This window comes from Peromyscus eremicus, chromosome 4, assembly GCF_949786415.1.
Source record: "Peromyscus eremicus chromosome 4, PerEre_H2_v1, whole genome shotgun sequence".
NCBI lineage: Eukaryota > Metazoa > Chordata > Mammalia > Rodentia > Cricetidae > Peromyscus > Peromyscus eremicus.
The window spans coordinates 5,683,753-5,706,567 of record NC_081419.1 but is presented as its reverse complement, the minus strand read 5'-3'; the positions used below and the strand labels follow the sequence as shown (position 1 = coordinate 5,706,567).

General features: G+C 51.2%; 2 protein-coding genes across 2 annotated transcripts; both read right to left on the bottom strand.

Annotated features, from left to right (window-relative positions):
- Nucleotides 1-724: 724 nt before the first annotated feature.
- On the bottom strand, nucleotides 725-2,881 carry LOC131910114 (small ribosomal subunit protein eS12-like). Its single transcript, XM_059262203.1, is given in 3 exon segments — nucleotides 725-892; nucleotides 894-1,180; nucleotides 2,788-2,881. Coding segments are annotated over 3 exon segments (549 nt in total).
- A 4,708-nt stretch (nucleotides 2,882-7,589) lies between these two features.
- Nucleotides 7,590-22,303, bottom strand: Prdm12 (PR/SET domain 12). Its single transcript, XM_059259026.1, has 5 exons — nucleotides 22,081-22,303; nucleotides 20,093-20,283; nucleotides 18,560-18,715; nucleotides 9,994-10,105; nucleotides 7,590-8,008 (listed from the first exon to the last, which is right to left on the bottom strand). Exons 1-5 carry the CDS (start codon nucleotides 22,301-22,303, stop codon nucleotides 7,590-7,592), a joined length of 1,101 nt encoding a protein of 366 aa, XP_059115009.1.
- Between the last annotated feature and the right edge of the window lie 512 nt (nucleotides 22,304-22,815).

The window sequence follows — 22,815 nt, the reverse complement described above, 5'->3', positions numbered from 1 at the left end:
CCACCCACCTGCCCTGCTCATCTCGGGGATGAACACAAGATACAAAGAGACAGCCCGAATGTCACAGAGCCTGCTGCAGTCTCAGTGGACAGAGTGCTTGCTGCACAAGCCTGAGGCCTGAGTTTGGATCCCTGGTACCTACCTGAAAGCAGACACAGGGTGCCCAGAGTAACCCTCGCCCTGGGGACCCAGAGTTCACTGACCAACCATCCTAGCTAATCTGTGAGTTCTGGGCTCAGTGAGAGATAGTGTCTCAAAAACTCATGTGGAAATGGGGAAAAAAAGATACTGACTTCAACCTCTGGTTTCCAAACATGCATCACACACAAGTGCTCATGCATGAATACATATACACATGCAAATGAAAGAAAGAAAAGAAAGCCTTGCGTAGTAGTGGGGCATGTCTTTCAGGCAGATCTCTGTGAGTTACAGGACAGCCAGAGCTACATAGTGAGATCCTGTCTCAAAAAAATCAATCAAACAAACAAAATACAGGAAACCCCTTGGCCACACTAGCTCTTCCTGCCTGCTGGCTGACCCTAATGCTTCTCCCGGCGGTTCCATCTCCATCTTATAAAGACCTGTGAGCAGTACCTATTCCTTTCCTCTTATAGTCATTTTCATGTCTGCTTGTTTTACAATACTTGATTAAAACAATTGCTGGGGATCCTTGGAACAGTCCTCAATACATATTTGCTTTGTTTTGTTCTTGATACAAAAATATTTATTCATTCTTGCATTTGAAGTACTCTTCAATGACATCCTTGGCCTGAGATTCGTTGCCATAGCCCTTAACCACTACACAACTGCAACTGATCACTTTGCGTGGCTTGCCCTCTGGATCAGTTTGACAGAGACCTACCCATCCCCCTAGTTTCTACCCATCCCCCTAGTTTCTTGTCATCAACCTTAATTGGGTTGATTTGGTGCTTAGCACAAAGTTCCCCCACCAATTTGACATACATAGGCTCTTTACAACTGGATGCAAGCACACAGAGATGAGTTTGGCCCTTGTCTAAGGCGTTGGCGGCTTCGCGGACACCACGTGCTGTGTTATCGTGGATGAGGGCGGTCTTCAGCACCTCATGTAAAGGAGTATTGACGTCCGTTACACCTCCAGCATCAGTGCCTTCCTTGGCCAGGGTGGTGGCTGGATTATGAATGAGGTCAAATTTTTTCCCTTTTTTGGGAGAGGGGTGTTGTTGAGACAGGGTTTCTCTGTGTAGCTTTGACTGTCCTGGAACTCACTCTGTAGACCAGGCCGGCCTTGAACTCACAGAGATCCACCTGCTTCTGCCTGCTGGGAGCTGGGACTAAAATTGTGTGCCACCATGCCTGACTGAGGCTAAATCTTTTTTTTTTTTTAATTTATTTAACATAATTTCTTTATTGAATCTTTTTGAATTTCACATCATGCACCCCAATTCTGCTCACCTCCCAGTTTCTCCATATCCTTCCCTCCCCACTGCAGCACCCCCTTAAGGGAAAATTTTTTTTAAAAATCAAACCAAACCAAAACAAGCAAATAAACAAGCAAAAACAAAAAGAAAAACAAAAAGCAAAACAACAACAACAACAACAAAACCCTCTTAGTTCCTCCATCTCTGCCTCCTCTCCAACATCTCTTCATTGGTCATGGTGGCATTGGGAGCCGAGGTGTATCACACAGTATAGACCCTTTTGTCCAATGAGCTTTACTTCCAAATGCTCATTGCAGTGAGTCACTGGTCTGGTTCAAGGCCTCTGGTTTCTGGTACACCATCATCACTGGACCCTCACTAAATCTCTTGTCAGCCCAGAGTCATAGAGATCCTGACAGGTTTCACAGAACCAGTCCCTTCATGAGCTCCAGCAGGTCCTAGCTGGGGTAGATGTTAGTTAGGGTGGGCCAACCCCAGGCCCAATGGGCCTGGGTGGTAGTTGAGCTGGTCGGTCCAGGCCACTGGGGCTGCCCCTCAGGCTAGGGGAGGAGCCAAATCCCCTACACCCATGCCATCAGGGTCAGCTCTCCCCTGCTGTGGTAAGGGGCCAACTCTCTTGATGCCGCATCCAGCGCCAGGCAGGACCAGCTATCCCAGGGCCAGCAAAGGGCAAGGCCAGCTCAGCATAACCCTCTGATTCCATCACACATGGTTCCCATGGCCCTCTGAGGTGATTCATGCCACAGACATCAACACAGACCCCAGCTGCTGTGGGACCATGGACCCAGACTGGTCCTCAGCAGCTGCTGGGTCTGGATGTCACCATTGCTCCAGGTGGCAGTGCAGACCACTCAGATTGTCACAGCCCCAGTGGCAGCATAGCCCTGAGACACTAACATGGCCCCAGATCTCAGACATCAACATGGTCTTCAATGGTAACAGGAACCTCGGACATCAACACCGACTCTGGCTGCAGTAGAGCCACGGACCCAGAAATGATCCTTGGTAGCAGCCCAGGTCTGGAAATCATCATGGCTCCAGTGGCTGTGCAGACCACCCGGACAAGCATGGCCCCAGTGGCAGAATAGCCCTCAGACACCAACACAGCCCCAGGGGGTGGCTCAGACTCTAGGAATCCAAATGCCCCTCTGGCAATAGGAGCCATGGATGTCAACACAAACTCTGGCTGCTGTAGGTCCAGGGATGCCCCCTGCCCCCAGCTTTCCTCAGTGTTTTTTTAAGCAGGACCATGGACATCTCACAGTTCCAGAGTTCTTCAGTCCCTCCCCTTGTATGCGCTGGACCTGTGCCTGCCTCTCTAGAGGTATATGTCTGAAACGCCTCTGTGTGACAAAGGTCCAGCCACGACAGCCCACGAAGCTTCCCCCATCCTCCTGGAATGCTCGCTTCTGAAGCTCCGTAGGACCATGGGAGAAGCCAGACTCCCTTGAGATGGCCATGACGTAAGGAAGCAGTCAGGCATGGCAACTTGCCAACTGTTGTCGGGAACTTTCTCCACCCATGCACAGACTCATGTCCCAGCAGGCCAGCTCCGAGGCACACTCAGGGTATCTGCTCTTCTAGTTCAGGAGATTGGAGGGTAGAATCTAGGAAAGGCTTGAAGGAGAGAGTAAATCATGATTTCTGGAGAATGTACTAGGTGGCATTAGTGGTGGTGGTAAAGGCTATACAACCCCACTCACCCATCAAAGACATCCTTGTATCTACTGAGCACCTCCTATGTGCCAGGCACACACCAATGTACTGTATTTGTTTATAGCTGTTACCTAGTAACCTCCTTAGAGCTAAATATCACCCCCAGTTCCATGTGAGGAGCCTGAGGTACAGAGTTGTTCATTCATTGCCTCAAATCACACAGCTAATAAATGGCTGAGTAGGATTTCAAACTCAGACCATTGCCCTCTGTCTAGAATCCTCTGCTACTGGGGTTCCTAAGCAAGAAAAAAAATGGAATACAGGTCAGCCTTGCAGTGATTATAACTATCCATGTGTGTGGTACCCGAGGCTTGGTCCCTATCGCTATGAAAATGAAAAGAAGAAAACATTTACCTAACACCAAAGCTTGGTTCCTCCAGAGAGAACATGCTGGGCTTGGTGGCATGTGACAGTCATCTCAAAGGAAGCAGGAGGATTGTTTTGAGTTCAAAGCCAGCCTGAACTACATAGTGAGTTCAAGACCAGCATGAGATGTAGAGAAAACCCTGTCTCAAAACCAGAAAAAGAAATAAAGCAATAAAAAGCCCTCTGGAAGCAAGGTGTTGGGTTTGAATGAGAATGTGCCTCCCATAGCTTATATATTTGAGTCCCAGTTGGTGAACTGTTGGGGAAGGATTAGGAGGTGTGGCCTTATTGAAGAGGTGTGTCACAGAGAGTGAGCTTTGAGGTTTTAAAAGCCCACACCAGGCCCGGTGTCTCTGTGGATCAGGATGTAAAGCTCTCAGCTACTGCTCCTGCACCACACCTGTCTACTTCCCATCATGATGATTACGGACTAACCTTTACAACTGTCAACAAGCCCCAATTAAGTTCTTTCTTTTAGCCAGGTATGGTCGCACACACTTTTAATCCCAGCACTCTGGAGGTAGAGGCAGACAGGTCTCTGTGAGTTTGAAGCCAGCCTGGTCTACATAGTGAGTTCCAGGATAGCAAGAGCCAAATAGTGAGACTCTGTCTCAAAAAGACAACAAAAACAAGCAAACAAAATGCTTTCTTCTATGAGCTGACATGGTCCTGGTGTCTCTTCACAGCAATAAAACAGTAACTAAGACATAGAGGTAGGTGGGTATCCATGAGTCTGGGGCTAGTTTGGTCTGTATAGCAAGTCCCAGGCCAGCCAGAGCTATGCAGTGAGGCTCTGTCACCAGCCTGGTCTAGAGAGGGAGTTCTAGGACAGCCAGGACTATACAGAGAAACCTTGTCTCAAAAAAAAAAAAAAAACCAGTAAATAAATTAATGAATAAAACCTAACTATAAAGGAAGAAATGAAAAATGTTTTTGCCCGGCAGTGGTGGCACACACCTTTAATCCCAGCACTCAGGAGGCAGAGCCAGGTGGATCTCTGTGAATTTGAGGCCAGCCTGTTCTACAAAGCAAGATCCAAGACAGACACCAAAACTACACAGAGAAACCCTGTCTCGAAAATAAACAAACAAACAAACAAACAAGAGTTTTCATTTACAGACTACATGGTCGTACCCAGAAATTACCCTAAGGAATACACTAGGAAGCTTACATGGGTTTCACTAGGTTTTAAGATACATAGGTGTCATTTAGTGATTGAGTGTTTGGTCTATCATATGCAGGTCCTGGGTTCCAATGATTCTAGCTGTGTCTGCAACATTCTCTTCCCTCCAACAGATGCACCCCAATAGGCTAGTTGCAAGGGACACCCTGGGTTTTTGTTCCCCATTCAAGAGATCTGAAGTTAGGGAGTATAGGATGGGTTTGGAGGGAGAGGGGTCAGTGGTGCTCTCTGGAGTGTGGAGGGGGAAGGGGAGGTCATGGAAGGGGCAGGACTGCACCACAAAAACAAGAGGTCAAAATCGATATAAAGCCAAAGTACATGGCGTCCTTGTGGGATGCGAGAAAAGCCCTTTGGACTGAATCTGCAAGTTGAGCAGGATTTTGTGGCCTGACCGTCAGGATCATGACCTCTGAGGTCACCTCTGAGGTCAGACACCTGAGCTGAAACCCTGCTTTGCTGCTCCGTGGCTGACTGACACAGGCACATGATTCACTGTGTCCATATCTCACACAGACATTAAATAAAAGGGCACTTGGAAAACTGAGGGGAGGGAACTCAGCTTATCAGTGTGGGGAACATTCTCAGAATGCACATGTCCTAGTGCCTAACTATGGGACTAGTCCACAGAAATTGCCTCAAAATTTGCATGCCTTTGTGGGGGGGGGGCGGCTATGCTCTTGGGGGAAGGGGCTCAAGGTTTACGCTGGGGGTGTAAGGGGTGAAACATTTCAGTGCAGTCCTCCACCCGGTGTGCAAACTCCTTGGGATCACAGTCCACATCTATTTATCTTTGCATCCCAGTGGCATAAGCAATTTTCACACCTCTGCATGCTTAGGTCTAACCTGTACACACCCCGGAGGCACCCGTGGCTGCAATTGTAGTACATTGCCACCAGGTGGGTTCTGGAGCCCACTAGAGAACAGAATACCTTTTTGTTTAAAGACCCTGCTGATTTCTTGGAAGTTTGGCTCCAGAGCCTTCCTGTTCCTTAGCCTTCATTCCGGTGTGTGAGTGCTGTCAACCTGACACTAGAGTCACCTGGGAGAGGGCATCTGAGCATGCCTGAGGGGGATCACCATGATTGCATCAATGGAGGCAGAAGGACCAGCCTGCTGTGGGTGGCACTATTCCCTGACCCAGATCCTAGATGGAGAAAGGGACCGAGCAACATGCCTTCATTCCCTGATCTCTCTGGCTGTGGATGTGATGTCACCAGCTGCTTGAGGCTTCCACTGGTTTAACTTCCCTGCCTCTATGTAGTATAACTTCTACCATGAGCCAAAGTCAGCGTTCTGCCTTGGGTTGCTTTTGTTAGTGCTGTCACAGTACAGGAAAAGAAACTAAGCCGTTGAGCCTGAAAATAGGTGCGGCACATCGCTTGGTGTTCCTTGTGGCCCACCCCCACTGCCTCCTTAAACCTCTCCAAGGTGGTCATGAGAACAAAATATTCTAAGTATAGGTGGGTAAATTATAGCTTGGAGAACCTGTACTGCAGTCAGCCAAACCATGAGAATTCTGTCCTGCTGCTTCAGGATTCCACACGCTCTACACTGTGGCTTCTCTTGGGGACCCGGGCTTCTCGTTACAGAGGGTACAGTAGTGCATTTTAGCAGTAGTCGGTGGAACAGCCCCTCCAGCCATTTCCATTCTTTGCCTACTTTCCAAATGTCTCAGACAGAGGCATGCACCCGTTCAGGGGCCAAACAATACATGTTCCAAGTAATTTTTATTTTAGAATACAAGAGAAGTACAAATGTATTTACAGTTGTACATATACAATCAAATAATATATATCACAGTTTCGTAAATATCATCTTAGATAAACATTTACAAAGTTAAAGTGACCGTTTTCTGGGAGTAGAACACACTTTCTTGAAAACTCTATACATTTTATACTTTTTGTTAATATTATTATAGTTTTGTGTTTGTTTTGTTTTTGTTTTTTAATTTTACAAACTCCCTGGTGTGTGGAGGGAGTGAGTGTGTTGGGAGGATTCTTGTTAATGACAAGGTTTGAGATGACACCAGAGGGCGCCCACGGTTGGAGCAGGGAAAGGCGTGGGCAGGGGCGCGTGGCAGTGTGGGCACGTGGGGACGATCCCCGGCCCCCTGCCCCAGCGCCTCAGAGGGTTTTCTGCACAGAGAAGCCAACCTCGGCTCCAGACTGCCCTGTACGATCGATCATTCTCTTGTTTGGGTGCGTAGTAGGGTTGGGGTGAGGGTGCCTCTCCATTCCTAGACTCGAAGACAGAGCTTTTGGAGCGGGGCACTGGTCTAACTCTCGCGTTCTACAGATGGGGAAATTGAGGCTCCAAAAGGGACAGGGTCTTGCCCAGGAATTATGGTGAATGTTCCTTGTGTCTCCACTCTCAACTTGCCCAACACACTTCAGAGTGTATTGGCATCTCGTCTTTCCCTGGGAGCCGGGTGCTGGGAAAGTAGCCTGAAGGAAAGCAGGGGCCAGAAGAGCAGGTCTCTCCGGGTCTGTTCTAATCTAGCCTTTCGGCCCCGAGCCAGAGATGGGCACTGCCCGTCCCGGGCCCACCCTGGACCAAGGAGGTGGTTCTCCCTTCCACTCCCAAGTACTAAGCTCTCTTTGGAGATCGTCTGTCCCTCTCATGTCATCCACGAAAGAGATGTTCGCATGGGGGCGCGGCCCTGCAGGAGGGAGACTCCGGGATGGGGCCGGGCGTGGGGACCTGTTCCCAAGAAGAGGCCACAGGGCAGCCACACCAGCCGGGTGGCCTAGGCAAAGAGGACGTCGCCCCTCGGCATCTTCCTCTGCGAGACCGATCAGAAGTGGGTTCCGGGTAGCCCGCGCCTCGGCGGCGCGCGGCACTAGGGTCAGGTCCGCCGCAGCGGCGGTGGGGAGGCGCGTGCGCGCGGGGCGCGTGCGCGGCGCTCACAGCACCATAGCCGGCAGGTGGTGCGCCGCGGCGGCGGCAGCGGCGGCGGCGGCGGCGAGCGCGGGTGCGTGAGCGTGGGGCGCGGGCAGCGCGGGCGAGTGTGCCTGCAGCGCGGCGCTGGGCGGCCGGTGGCGCGCGCTCTTTTGGTGTGCGCGCAGGCCGGCCAGCTGCGAGTAGGCGCTCTGGCACACCTGGCACTTGTAGGGGCGCTCGCCCGTGTGCAGGCGCACGTGGTTGCGCAGCGTGGACGACTGGCTAAAGCGGCGGTTGCAGAAGCGGCACACGAAGGGCTTGTCCAGAGTGTGGATGCGCATGTGCGAGCGCAAGTTGCTGCGCGAGTTGAAGCCACGGTGGCAGATGACGCAGCGCATGCGACCCGCGGTGCCGGTCGCGGAGTCCGCCGGGTGGAAGTCCTCTGGCAGTGCGGGCGGAACGCGGGACCCACGGCGAGGGCGGGAGGGAAAGAGAGCAGCCCGGTTAGCACCCACGACGGCTGCGCCCGGTCCCCCGGGTACTCACTCCCCTGGAGATCGTGGGCCACACAGCCCCGAGGGCGCCACGGCCGTGACTGTGCTTGCCCTAATAGCAGCTAGGTTACAGCAGGACCCAACCTGGGAGGACTTGGCGACATGGCCCCAGGAAACCTTAGCTTTCTCATCTGAAAAATAGGAGGCGGTCGGGGGTGGGGGGTGGGGCAGAGGCAGGAGGGTCTCTGAGTTCCAGGCCAGCTAGGGCTGCTTAGAGAGGTCCTGTCTCACAAAGCAGTAGGCGGACCGCATCAGGTGGCCTGCGGGGAGCCTGGGCTAAAGGCATTCTTTTGCGGCCAAGCCTGATGACCTGAGTTGGATTACCTGGACCCCATAGTGAAGAAGAACTGACTCCCACTCGTGTCCCCTAACCTCCACATGTGTGAAGTGGCGCGCATGCCTAGATGCACACAAAATATGTAAAAATGTAAAAATAAAGTGGGTTTTTGTTGTTGTTTTGTTTTTTTGAGACAAGGTTTCTTCATGTAGCTTTGAGCCTTTCCTGGAACTCACTCGGTAGCCCAGGCAGCCTCGAACTCGCAGAGATTCACCTGCCTCTTGCCTCCTGAGTGCTGGGATTAAAGGCGTGTGCCTTTTTTTTTATGGTCTTGTTGGACCAGTAGGGGCTAGTGGGATTTTGCAAATTCATCAGAAAAACGAGTCACTGGAAAATTTTTCTCTATGCTTAGTTAGAATGTGAGAAACGCCTGGGTCCTAATAGGCCACGCATAAAGGATAGCAACTACAGCGACCTTAAAAAGCTCTCTCATCTACTCACTTCACAAATATTCACTGAGTAATCAGTGTACCTGGGAACTACTGTTTGCCCATTTTCTCATTGCAAATGGAGGTAACGGGCATTCAGGGAAAAGCAGGGCTCTGTAGCCTCTGTAGCACTAGCCCATGAACCTCAGGCTGCTCCTTTCTTTTCTCCCCCACCCACCATATTTGGAGACAGGGTTTCCCTGTGTAGCCCTGGCTGTCCTGAAACTAGCTCTGTAGACCAGGCTGGCCTCGAACTCAGATCTGCCTGCCTCTGACTCCAGAGCGCTAGGATTAAGGAATGTGCCACCATATCCAGTTTGCTTCTCTTATAAACAAACAAACAAAGAATAGGGGATAATGACACACTCCTTTAATCCCAACATTGGAGGCGGAGGCAGGAGAATCAGAAGTTCAAGGTCATCCTTAGCTACATAATGAGTTTGGAGGCCAGCCTGGGATACATGACACACACTGCCTTTTTTTTGTTTTGTTTTGTTTTTGTTTTTCGAGACAGGGTTTCTCTGTGTAGCTTTGCGCCTTTCCTGGGACTCACTTGGTAGCCCAGTCTGGCCTCGAACTCACAGAGATCCGCCTGGCTCTGCCTCCCGAGTGCTGGGATTAAAGGCGTGCGCCACCACTGCCCGGCTCGTTCTGCCTATCTTAACACAAACTCTGCAGCTACCTGACAGCAGGCCCTACACCAGGACCTGGACAGAGATAAGAGGGGACATCGAGATGCCCTCGCCCCACACCTTCTCTTTACAGGTGAGGAAGCTCAGGGACAAAGCTAGTCTCAACACCACACAGTGAACTAGGAGTCAATGTGTGCCAGCTGTGCTGTCCAGCTCTCCAGCCACACCCCATCACCTTTCTGAGATTTCCTCATCTGCACAGAGACAACGGATCTGGTCCAGAAAACAAGACTGCCTTTCCCTTGCTCAGCCTGTGCTGCCTGCTCTGGAAGAAGTGGCCTTATTTGACCAGTAGGTCCCATGTGTATAATGCTACAGGAGGTTGAAGCAGGGTCCTCAGAGGCCAGAAGGCTCCCTGTCCCCTAGCTCTCCCCTCCGTGGGTCATTGTCACCATGACCCCATGGGGAATACCTACCATGCTTGTTTTTCTTCTGCTCCTCCTCCAGTCCCGGCACACCAGGGATGCCCAGGAAGGTATTGTGGGAATTTCCATACCACACCAGCAGCTCCTGGTCAGGAGGGATCATCTGCAGGGAGAAAGACAAGAGGAGGTCAGGGAGGTGGCACTGCCAGCAGGAGGCAGGGGTCTCTGCACACCCAGCCCTGAGAAAGCCAAAGCTGGGACTATCCCACCGAGCTATGCCAGATAAGCTGTGTAGTCACTGAAGGCCCCAGGACATGGCCCCCTCTGCTCCCCTCTCTTTGCCCAGGTCATCTTATGATTTCTCTCTTAGCTTCACCACACAAAAGCATCCAAATTGACAGCCACAAGAAAACAAAGGAAGATGAACCCTGGGGGTGGGGTGAGCAGCTCAGTTGCTAGAATGCTTGCTTAACATACACAAAGGCCTGGACTAGATCCCCAGCTCTGTGTGAAACAGTCCTGGTAGTCACTACTGCCCCAGCACTCTCAGAAGTTCAAGGTCATCCTTGGCCATGTAGACAGTTTGAGACCGACCTGTAACACATGAGACTCTGTCTCAAAAAGAAGAGAGGAAGCCTCACAAGCAGAAGGAACATGAAAACCTAGAAATTTTTTCACTTTTTTTATCCAGGAGAATTAGAGACAGACAGCCCTCAGGGCCATAGGGCTGAGCCAGATGTTTCTAAGGAGTGAGGGCTGTGGGGTGCCCTATGGCTACACTCTGCCTGATAATATTCCGGAAGAGTTGTTATCCCGGGGCCCACAGGCAGCGTCCAGTCACACAAGCTTCTGTTCCCAGCACAGGGCTCTCTGCAGGCCTCCATGCACATGGCGGGTGCTAAAACAGAAACCTTGGTGTTGACAAACACCTGCACCTCTGCAAATACCCAAACAGCCCTAAACAGAATGTTTCTCCGTGTCCTAGGTCCGTCATCAAGAAACCCAGAGCAGTTGGGCAGTGGTGGCGCACGCCTTTAATCCCAGCACTCTGGAGGTAGAGGCAGGTGGATCTCTGTGAGGCCAGCCTGGTCTACAGAGTGAGATCCAGGACAGCCAGGGCTACACAGAGAAACCCTGTCTCAAAAAACAAAAAAAAAAAAACAAAACAAAACAAAGAAAGAAAGAAAGAAAGAAAGAAAGAAAGAAAGAAAGAAAGAGAAAGAAGGAAAGAAGGAAAGAAGGAAAGAAGGAAAGAAGGAAAGAAAGAAAGAAAGAAAGAAAGAAAGAAAGAAAGAAAGAAAGAAAGAAGGAAAGAAGGAAAGAAGGAAAGAAGGAAAGAAGGAAAGAAAGAAAGAAACCCAGAGCTGATGACCAGTCAGGCATGGCTGCCCTTAAGGGAATGATGATGGCTACTGACCGAGAGAGTGTGGCAGTGACAACCCATGGGAGCTGGAAAGCCTGCTCTCCTGACCCCGGCCAAGAAGGACAAACAGGAGAGACAGCCAGTCTCTTTCCTGAGGCTGACCTGGCCCTCCATAACGCTAGCCACAGCTCCTGGAGGTCAGTGTGTGAGGTGCCCAGAGAAACTCCAACAGCGCCTAACAGAGGTAGGGGTTTCCAGAAACAGTTGCTTTGACCTTCAGAGCCTGGAACCCCCTACCTCTGCTCTCCACTTACTAAGAGGAGACCTCTGTCCTTATGGAGGTCTTCTTTAGCGGAAGCACAGAAGATCATATGGGGATGGGGAGATAGCTCAGCTAGGAACTATTTACCTCGTAAGCTCGTGAGGGCCCAACTGAAAAGCTAGGCTTGGTGGTGTGTGCTTGTAATCCCAGTGCTGGGAGGTAGAGGTAGACAGACCCTGGAGTTCACTGGCCAGCCAGTCTAGCCTAATTGCCAAGCCCTAAGCCGGAGAAAGATCTTGTCTCAAAAAAACAACGTTTCTGAGGAACAGCGCCTGAGGTTGAAGTCTGGTCTCTACACACTTATACACATCTACACCACAAGCATACACACACATATACACAACCCAAGTATGTATACACATACACAACACAAGCATATACACAAGCACAAACACAACGCAGGCATACACACACACACACCACAAACAACCACACAGAAACACATGCACATACACACGTACATACACAGAGAAATCACATGGGATTCCACCCGTGAGTGTCTGGAGCCACCCCAGAGTAGTGGTCAGGGAGAGTTTCTCCCCTTCCATGTGAGCCTGAAAGCCTTGGGTCCACCTTCCATGGAGAGAGCCCAAAAGACCCACCAGACCATCCACCAGTGTCCAGAAGGAGAGAGGAGCGGAGGGCAGGAAGCTGCAGGTGTCTTGGCTGTTGTTTCTCTCCTGAGACTCCGCCTAGCATCACCGTGTCCCTTCACACCAACCCACAGCCACCGGCCTCACAGCCGCCCAGGAGCGTGTGCGTGGCCAGTCCCACTGGGGAGGCGAAGTATGGAAAGCAAGCACAGTTCCTAGGAAACACTAGCAAACGACGCAGATAGCGGATAGCGGCAAAGACAGCAGGTAGCTTAGAATCTGGCCCTAGAGCGGACGTCCTTCAGCATCTCCTTCCCCACCATGGTCACCATCCAAGAGACCACAAGGCCGGAGCTGGAGGCCTCTCCTTGAAGAGGAGGAAAGAAGAAAGGTCTGTGAACCCCTCAAACACTAGGTGATGAAATTCAAGTATTTAAGATATTGATTGAGGGGTATTTGTTTGTTTTTAAGATGTGGATTAGGAAAGAGGGTACTGTTGAAGATGGATCTCATGTCACCAGGTCCCCGTGTGACCTTAGGCAGTCTCTAAGCACGTCCCCTGAAGCAGCCTCTAGGCCACTTGTACACACCCTGTAGGAGATGGGCTACAGAGGGCCCTGCTGAGCCCTGGAGTCGGGGATGCTGGGACCACTCAGGCACAGGACAACAGGCACGAAGTTCTTGGTACTGTGAAGCTGTGGAAGTGTTCCTGACCATTTTCCTAGCTTGCCCATCCCCCAGAGGAACCAACAGTGATGGGGCACCTGAGTCACTGCACTAAAGCCCAGAGCCACTGGCAGGGTGAACGTCCTCCTGAGACTAAGCTCGGACGTGGGGCTGGGGGCATGCCTCCACGGGTGGAGTGCTTACCCAGGGTGTATGAAGCTCTAGGTTTGGACCTCAGCTCCACTCAAGCCTGTGATCCCTGGGGAGGTCAGGGCAGGAGGATCAGAAGTTCAAGGTCATCATTACCTAAACAGTGAATGACTGGTCTCCAGACCTGCCTGAGCTATGTGAGATTGTGTGTCTCAAAAATAAATAAGTAGGGCTTGAAATGGAGACTTAAGTACTGGCTGCTCTTGCAGAGGACCTGTGGCTAGCAAACATCAGTTTGCTGGCTCCAGGGGTCTCACCCTCTCCTGGCCTCTGAGGACTACAGGCACACATGTGCACATACATACATGCATGCAAAATATGCATACACATATAATACATATTTTTAAATTTTATAAATAAATACTAAAATTATTTTTATTCAACTTAAAAATCAAACCTCATGGGAATAAAGGTCTGACTATACCACAGGGTAATAATGGAAAGTTTCTCTTTCTTCTGCCCTGATGCCCAGCTGTTGCCTATGCCTCTCTGGGTGTGTTTCCCCCAAAACGAGTCATTTTGAGACTTCAAAAAAACAAAAAAATGCAGATTTAGGTTTTAAAAGAGTAATATGAAGAGACAGTGTGACCTCCGGTTTTATAAAATCTACTTTAAAATGAGCACATATTAGCTGGGCATGGTGGCGCACGCCTTTAATCCTAGCACTCCAGAGGCAGAGGCAGACGGATCTCTGTGAGTTCGAGGCCAGCCTGGTCTACAGAGTGAGTTCTAGGACAGCCAGAGCCACACAGAGAAACCCTGTCTTAAAAAAACAAATGATCATATATCACTTCTACACATACACAGCAGCAACAACAATCCTAAGACTTTTCAGGAAAGGAAACCTACTGAGTAGAATGTACTGGAATTGGTAATGAAACATCCCAGACAGCTAGAGGCTATGAGCAGTAGGAGAGGCCCATGTCCCCTTCACAGAGAAACAGCCGAGGTAGGGGGTTCCAGAAACAGTTGCTTTGACCTTCAGAGCCTGGAACCCCCTACCTCTGCTCTCCACTTACTAAATAGTGCAATTAATTTTATTCAACTTGAAAAGTAAAGCTCATGGACATATTATAATTGTGTTGCAGGGCAAATAATGGGGAGCTACTCTCTCTTGCTCTAGATGCCCAGTGGTTGCTGATGCTCTCTGGGTGTGTCGGCATCTACCAAAAGCCTGTGTTGGAGCCCAGGATACCCTAGAACTTGCACCCTCTTCTCTGAGACCCTGGGAGTACTGTGCACAGACCACCTCAGTGCACTGAACAGCCACAGCCCCCCCCCCCGTAGCCCCCTCACAGGCAGTTCCTACTGAGTTCAGCGGGTGCACGCTGGAAGGGCTGGGAGCCTGAATCAGCTGCTCGTTCATGTTTCTGGTTTGGGACATGCCACGAAGCAAGCAATCCCCAAAGGAACTGATCCCCATTTCATAAAATCCACTCTGCCAAGCCCAGGGAATCAGCATTGCCTGCTTCCTGCTGACAAGCCTCATGACCTCTCGGCTAGTTCTTAACGTTCGTTCCTTAACTCTGGTCCTGCCCCATTTCAATGGCAGAGGGGCAGTGACAGGCTTTCAGGTTTGCTCTCCTAATACAAATTCATGACACCCCATTGAACATGCTCCCGGGAGGCTCTGACACCTGCCCCTTCCCGGAGTGACACAGAAGCATCTCTGTGTCATCTGGATGATCATCGGTTTCCATTGTGCGCAGATGTCCTGACACACCAATTAATAGAGCCCCAACAAGAAGATGCTGGCCGGGGAGGCCACACAGCACAGCCATCCATGCTCTAGCTCTGCAGCAGATGGGCTGGGGTTCAAGTCGCAGCTCCAGAGTCTCCCCAAACTTGAACCTTCATTTCTTCATCATTAAAATGGGGACAAGGGCTGCGATGAGGTTCAGCAGTAGAGGACCTATTCAGTATCTATAAGGCCTTGGGTTCAGTCCATGGAACTGTAAAAAAAAGTACCCACTACAAAAGCAAAAAGTTGCTGAGGCCCTTTGAAAACATGTTTAGTGTAGTGTCGGTGCATGAGAAATGCTCACGGTAGCATCATTTTTGTTTGTTTGTTTGTTTTGAGACAGAGTTTCTCCGTGTAACTTTGGAGCCTGTTCTGGAACGCACTTTGTAGACCAGGCTGCCGGGGAGCATCATTAATGGTGCTGATCACTAATGACGGTAATCATCGGAGCCACTACTGAGCAAGGTCAAAAGGAAGATGGTGCTTATCCTCTGAGCTGAGAAAAGAGATGAGGATCCAGGAAAAAGAAAAGGCTCAGCTGCTCTGAAACAAGAAGGAAGGAGGAAGCCCACGTTTGTTCAGGGCAACCATTTGCTAATACAACACAATGAAGCGGAAGCAGGACAGGCTGGAGATCCTTCCCACTGTAAAACACTAGGTTAGTGTTTGGTTAGTGTGACCACAGCTCCCTCAAGCCTTCCCTCGTGGTGGTCTCTTGAGCAATTCTCTGGCGTCCCGGGTGAGCCAGTTTTGTTTTCCTGGAAGAGGTGGGTCCCTGTGGACACCCTATCACCCAGAGAAAGATTTATTATTTATACTTAGTATACCCTTGCTTTCTGCTGGGTGCTTCCTAGAAATGCCATTTGAGGCACCTGAGGCAGGACTGAGTGAGTGTCCAGGCAGAAGCAAAGCCAAAAGGCTGCAACACACCCCAGTTACCCCAACCTGGTATGCAGAATGTGTGGCAGTACTTTAGTGCTGGCCTGAGTTCCCAAACACAGTCACCTCTGTCTCCATTTAGTTATGCATGACTTCATATTTGTGGAATGTTCTAGAGCAGCAAAGTGTATTCTTCCTATTGAAGAGAGACATTTTACCCCACGTTTTGGCAAGTAACGGGTTACTGTTATAAATAGTGCTTGTGAGTGGTGGGAGACCAAGTAAACAGATCATGGCAAAGGTCCCTCTCTTTGGCTAACAGCTCCCTCTGCACACACACACACACACACACACACACACACACACACACACACACAGAGTCAAGACTTCCCAGGAGCCGCCTGGGTGAGCAGAAATATGTCTGGTCACACCCGGACATATAAGTGGAATTCTAACATTGCTCAAAAATGATTTGAGAGAATTACTGCTATGAAAAAATGTGCCCAACTTCATTTATAAAAAGTAATTTTGGGCTGGGTATGGTGGTGCATGCCTTTGATCCCAGCACTCTTGAGGCTGAGCTGGGCAGATCTCGGTGAGTGTGAGGCCAGCCTGGTCTATATACATACTGAGTTCTAGGACACTTAGGGCTATATAGTAAGACCCTGTCTCAAATTTTAAAAAACAAAATTTTGGTTTTGGTTTTGTTTTTTTCAAGACAGGATTTTTCTGTGTAGCCCTATCTGTCTTAGAATTTACTCTGTAGACCAGGATGGCCTCGACTTCAGATCTGCCTGCTTCTGCCTCCCAAGTGCTGGAATGAAAAGCGTGTACCACCTGGCAAAATAACAAAAAATTTTTAAACAAAACAAGCAAAAGTAATTTGGAAATATTTTGTGTTTCCTTGTACCTCACTTCAACAATCCCTTCTTAGCAGGATGATTCACTCTAAACACTACAATATCATGTGAGAAGTATGTGTATAATAGATACATATATGTGATAATGTGTGTGTTATATGCAGATGTGTGTATAGCCCACTCTTTCATAAACTTAAATTTCTGATAAACATAGATGAACTTTTTCTCCTAATCATACAAATTCTAATCCTCCTTAAAAACACTCCTGACCCTCCTTGTCCCCTGAATTCATACTTCTGTATAAATGGCATTCACATGTCCTGATCTGACTTCAATTCCCACCAGTCTGATGTGTCTAGTATGATAGGACTCAGGCCACCTCTCTGCCCCAGCTGGGATCCCGAGTGCCAACATGACACAGGCATTCTTGGCCAGTCTCCTGTGTCTGTGTACATGTGCATGCATGTGTGCATGTGAATGTGTGAATCTGTGTATCTTTAAGTATGTGTGTACAGGTGTGTGTATGTGCATTGTGTTTGTATACACATGTGTGCACAGGTATGTCTCTGGGAGTGTGCACATATATGTGTGTGGGGGTATGTGAAGGTATGTGTCTGTGTGTGTGTAAGAAAGCCAGAGGAGTGAGAACTTAGGAGGATGTACTTTGCTAAGAGAGAGTTCAACTGCGCCAAAAGCTGATTCTAGGAGGTGGCAATCCAGCTGGATGGTCACAGGAGTCACGCCGGTCCTGCCTGAGCTGGTACTACACTGACACCCCTCAGTCCTCCTGGCATTTCTGAATGCCAGGGCAGACCTGCCTGTCTTTCCTCACCCCCTACTCCCTGGTCTTCCGTGGGCTAATGTTCTGCTGTGACTCAGGCCCTGGCTACACAAGGCCTAGACAGAGGTTATTCTGCTACCGCCCTTGTCAAAGTCCTGAGGGTCTGGTCATTCTAGAATGGTCCAAGAAGTTAGCAGGCATGGACATTTGGAAGAGTCTTGAGTTCAAGCTCAGAGTCATTGCCTGTAAATGGAGTGCAGCGAGAAAGCCCCCTTCTTTCCCCCACCAAGGGACTTCCAAAACAAGTTAGCAAAAGTGAAAGATCTAGAAAAACGCAGTGGGAGGTCCCTGATACCCCTCACAGCATTCAGACAACTTCCCACATCCAGGGCAAGACACAGCCAAGCTGCGTGCCAAGAGATCCTGTTCAAAGAGCCCTGCTGATGTGCCCCCAGCTTGGCTATCATTGCCCTCCCCCACCTCCCCTGATGCCGTGGTCTCTTCTGTCTCTGCCAGGCATCTCCTACCTTCAGGACTGCCTCCTTTCTCTTCCCAGACCCTGGCCTTGGTTCCACTTTTGTCTACTTTGGAAGACTCCCACACATCATGCATGCCCCCTAGCCTTTCTTCAGTAACATGTGTGTGTGTGTGTGTGTGTGTGTGTGTGTGTGTGTGTGAGTGATGGCAGGTTTCTGTGTAAGAAAAAAAAAACTGGATAAACTCAAGATCCTCCTTGTGTGAGGGTCAGTGTGTGGGAGGCCTGACACAATGAGCTGCTGCTGAGACAAAGCACTGACCCACACACACTGGCCTCCATGTGTGCAGAGTGGGGGATGACACACAGCTAAACTTCCGTGGACCTTTATCATACCCAAGTGCAGCCTCCAGCCTGCTTCCCTTGAGTCCTGCTTTCTCTATTATTCTACTTTTTGACCTCCCCCAAACTCTCCTCTATGTCTGAGATATTCACCACAGCGTCAAGTTGCAAGCCCCATCTTCTCCCAGCTATATCAGCAGGCTTCCCATACAGGGCACACTCCTGGCAATCGTGGTACATGAGCCTCAGCCCTATACCCAGGCGGAGCCAGCTGGGCCAGCGCCAATGTCCTCTGTCCTCTTTGGTCACAGGACGCAGCAGCATTTGCACACCCCTCACTGTGACGCGTCTCCGTCTGTCTCTATGTAACAGTACGTGCACGTACCTCTATGGCCTTGTAGAAGATGCTGGTGCCTATCTGCACTACCTCCAGGTTCTGCTCCTGTTCATTCCGGGCACACTTGATGTAGGTCATCCAGCTTCGGTGGTCTTCCTGGCTGGCATCGATGAAGTAGCGTACTGTGCCATCCTCGTTGAATACCTAGGCACAGGTGGAGCGGTGATGGGGTTAGGCAGGGACGTGCTACATGTGGGACCCAGGCCAGACCCATCGGTAGACATTCTCCTTTCTCCAAAGAGCTCTAGAAAGCGGCTAAAGCTATTGTCATCTATGCCTTCCAGTCCAGGAAAGGGAGGTTAGGGGCACAGTGACTCGTCTGAGGCAAGGGGAAATAAGGAGTCAGTCTTCGGGGCTCCATGGGTTCACTCCTAGAAGAAAAATGTCCCCAAAAGATCCCTAAGCAGGTTAATATGCTCTTCTGCTGCCTGTCCAGGTTTGCTGCAGAGCCTCAGAGAGGAACGCAAGAGCTTGGGAGGCAAATCTAGCTCACTAGAGTCTCTTGGCCTGGCCTACGCCCCTATGTGAAGCCAGCTCCTAAGAGTCCTCAGACCACACCCTAGCTTCCTAACTGGGCAACAGCTGGAAGACACCGACTAGGCCCAGGTGTCCAGGGAAGGAAGAAAGCAAGGTCTGGGTTGTCTCTCTGCTCTTCCTCCAGTTCCTCTGAGCAGCTGCACGGTATCACACTAGCTCCTGCCAGGTGGGGCTGCTAGGGTGGCAGCAGGGGGCAATGAGATTGAGAAGTAGGCTGTGCCTTCTGGCTACTGTGGGTGTGCAGGGCTGTGGGGGCAAGAGCAATGGTGGAGGGCTGCTCCTGGGTGAGCTTTGTCCTAAGGGGAGCCCTCTCTGGCATCCGAGGACACTGTTGGAGGTGGGGTGAGAGTCAGAAGGTCAGAAATGGAAGCCTTTCAGATACTCGTTTCCTTCTGCAAAATGAGAATAAAATAATAGCCCATAGAGCTGAGGAGATGAACTCACAGTTTGCAGGCTGGGGAATGAGACTGCTGTCTCAGCCTCTAGTCAGCCGTGATTATTTTGGAGGCCACCAGGCCTAGGATTGGGAGACGTATTCTCAAGAAACACCCGGCTTCCACTGTCCTCCATTCCAGCCGGACTTCACCATAGGCCAGCCTCAGAGACCCGCCCTTGCAGCCTTTAAGGCCAGGGAAAGAATGTGGGTAGCTCGGAGAAGCCCAGAGAGGCCTTCTTCCCAGCCTCTGCACCAGAACCCCCACCACCACCACCCCCCCCAATCCCAGCACTGTCGTCACATGTGAAGTACGGCTAACAGCCTTGATTGGGAAGCTTGGAAGCAAGAAGGGCAGATTTTTCCTAAACAGGCAAAAGAAAAAGAACCATTGGCAAAGAAAGCTCTGGGACAGGAGAGTGGTACCCCCCAGGGTGTTCAAAGGGACAGCACCCACAGCTCCAGAACTGAAGCTCTGGCAGCAGTGGATACAAGCCCGGAGGGAGCCAGCCCAGCTGACCACCCGAATCCTTCTCCAAAGCTCGACCTACCTCCCACATCAGGTTGTTGTTCTTGCAGATGTCCACATGCTCTGGGGCAATGACGCGGCCAGTGAAGGGACCCATCTCTGTGCCTGCCTTGATCCACGTCTTGGAGAAGATGCCAAGGCCCTCGCCGGGGATGGAACTCTGAGCGATGATCACTTCCACCGGCAGCACCAGGCTGGACAACTTCTGCACCTCTGCGGGGGTTGGGGAGGGGGGTTAGAGGAACCCGGTCTTTTTGCTCAAAGAAGGTCCTACCCTTCTCATCCAGGACCCGCTCTCCCTGCTCAGTGCACAGGCAGCCCCAACATGGGCGAATCTCTCCAGTGGCGCGCTATAGACCTGTGCGCAGAGGTTCAGTCTTATTTTGCAACCCAGGACCCTCTGTGCCTTCTAAAAGCAAGCGGTGTATCGTGGTTCATTTATTTTTCTTTTGAGCGGAGAGTTACTGGGGATCGAACCCTTAGCCTTGCGCACGAAGCGCTGTGCCGCCCAGCTGTATCATCAGCCCTTGGGGCTCGTTTCTACAAGTCTCTCCACAAATTCTCCAAACATCCACAACCTTCACCGCTTTCCGTCGCGGTTAAGAACCAGTGAAAACGCATTGTGTTTACAGACAGGGAAACTGAGGCCGGGTCTGGCGAAGAGGTAACGTCCAACCCGGGACTCTTCACTCAGCCTTGTTCCTGACTCTTCAGCTGGTGACTCTGGGCTCATTGCGTGTCTCCCGGACGCGGTCAGCACTGGGGACAGATCCCCAGCTTGGAAGGTGGCACCCTTCGCAGAAGAAACACTGTTTCTGCAAACTAGGCTGCCAGCTCTCGGTGTCATCTCCCCTGGCACGCCGCCGGTGTCCCTCTCTGCTTCCAGGCTCTAGGGTGCCAGGGAGGGCGGTGCCCGGATCAGGCGAGCTCTGAAGTCGCCTTAATGGGCGAGGAAGAACCAGTGGTCCCTAGTCCCCAGAGGATCCCCGGTGGGGCCTCTGCGGCAGGGGTGGGAGCGGCGAGGCGCACAGGGGCGGCCTCCTTGTCTTACAAGGTTCCCCTCTAAGCTACCTGGGAAAATACCCGGCGAGCCGGCCGGCTGAAAGGGGGGGTTAAACGGTGTCCATTGCGGAGCGGCCGGCAATTTGTCACGCTGTTAAAGTGATCGCATTCATTCGGCTCCATTCGAAAGAAATTGCTAATTCTAAATTCATTAGCCCTGGAAGAAAGCTGTAGCAGTAAATTGTATCTCAATGCGGAGGGGACTTGTTTAAAAGGGGCCGAGGAATTCTCCTTACAAAAAGGGAGGATTAGATGGTTGACATAGCGTGAATGGAAGTGGAATTAGTCTTCACGGTAAATTAAGAGAGGAACAGTAATCTTAAAGGGGAAGAGAGGGGGACGCCAGAGACGCCAGCGCTGGGGAAGATATTGTTTGCGGGGTGACGAATGAGGAATAAGAACTTGAGACATCTTAAAGAAAAGGAACTTTCCTCGCTCTTTCTCTCCCTCGCTCTCTTCCGCGGCTTTTTCTCTCCGGCCTGCCCGCCCTCCGCCCCTTCCCCGGCCCCGGCTGTCTTTTACAGTTTTTGGTTTAAGTGGGAACTTTCGCGGGTCAAGCCCAAGTTAACCAAATGAATTTAAAATCCGTTCTTTTTGAGTCAACTGCTATTACACGCCCAGTAAGGCTTTTAATGCCAGGAAACCGCGAGCTCCAGCCTGGAGGGTGGGGTGGGGAGAGAAGACACAGAAGAGCCTGGCTGACCGACGTAGGTCGTCTGGGTCGCCGGGGTTTGGTTCTAGAGCATCCCGCATTCCTAGCTGCCTCCGCTCTGTTTCTGTGTGGCTGTTCCAGCCCGGGGTTGACCCACGGAAAAACTGGGGTGCGCTGACATGGGAGAGCGTCCTGGTTTGGGGCAGGAGCTCCCTATCTGGCCACCGCGCCGCTAGCCTGAGGATTGGGGGTAGCCAGGAAGAGCGAGGGAGAAGAGCCCCGACGGCGCGACTCACCTCCTGAGAAGGACTGCGCCAGGACTTCGGCGGTGAAGGCAGTCTTTGGGCTGGCGTGGTGGCTCTTGTCCTCCAGCAGCTGTTCACCTAGCACGTTGCGCCATCGGCCGTATAAGAAACTGTGCAGGATGTCGGAGGTGATGACCTCTGCCAGCGCCAGCCCCGGAGCCTTCAGCCCTGTTTTGAGCACCAGGGCCTCAGCTGGGAGCACAGAGCCCATCATGGGCGGCCAGGGGCGCGCCGGCGCAGCGGAAGGACGGCTTAGGTGGACTTCGGAGAGGTGGGCAACGAAGAGGGAGCACAGGAGTGAGCGGAGAGAGAGGAGTGCGACACAACGCGAAGGAGGAGGGGGAAGAGGAGCAGGGGGAGGACGCACTAGGGAGTGAGTGGCAAGGGGGTGGCTGGGAGGAAAGTGAACCAGGTGGGAGAAACACGAAATCTGCAGAGATGGTAGAGGCGGCACAGAGGGCTGGAAATCCGCGGGTGGAGACAGGGGCGGGTACCAGGAGGGGAGCGGGAGAGGTGAGAGGCGGGTGGCTGCAGAGAAACACCGACCAAGGGCTCTCGGTTGCCCACTCGCCTCCTGCACATCCGGACCGTCCTCCCCTTGGCAAAATCTCAGCTCCTTTATAGGAGCCGCAGTGACCCTCCTAATTGGTTATTAATGACCCCCTGACGTCGAAGGACAGACTTGTACCCGGCCAGGCTCGAAGGAGCCTTCACCGACAGCGCGAG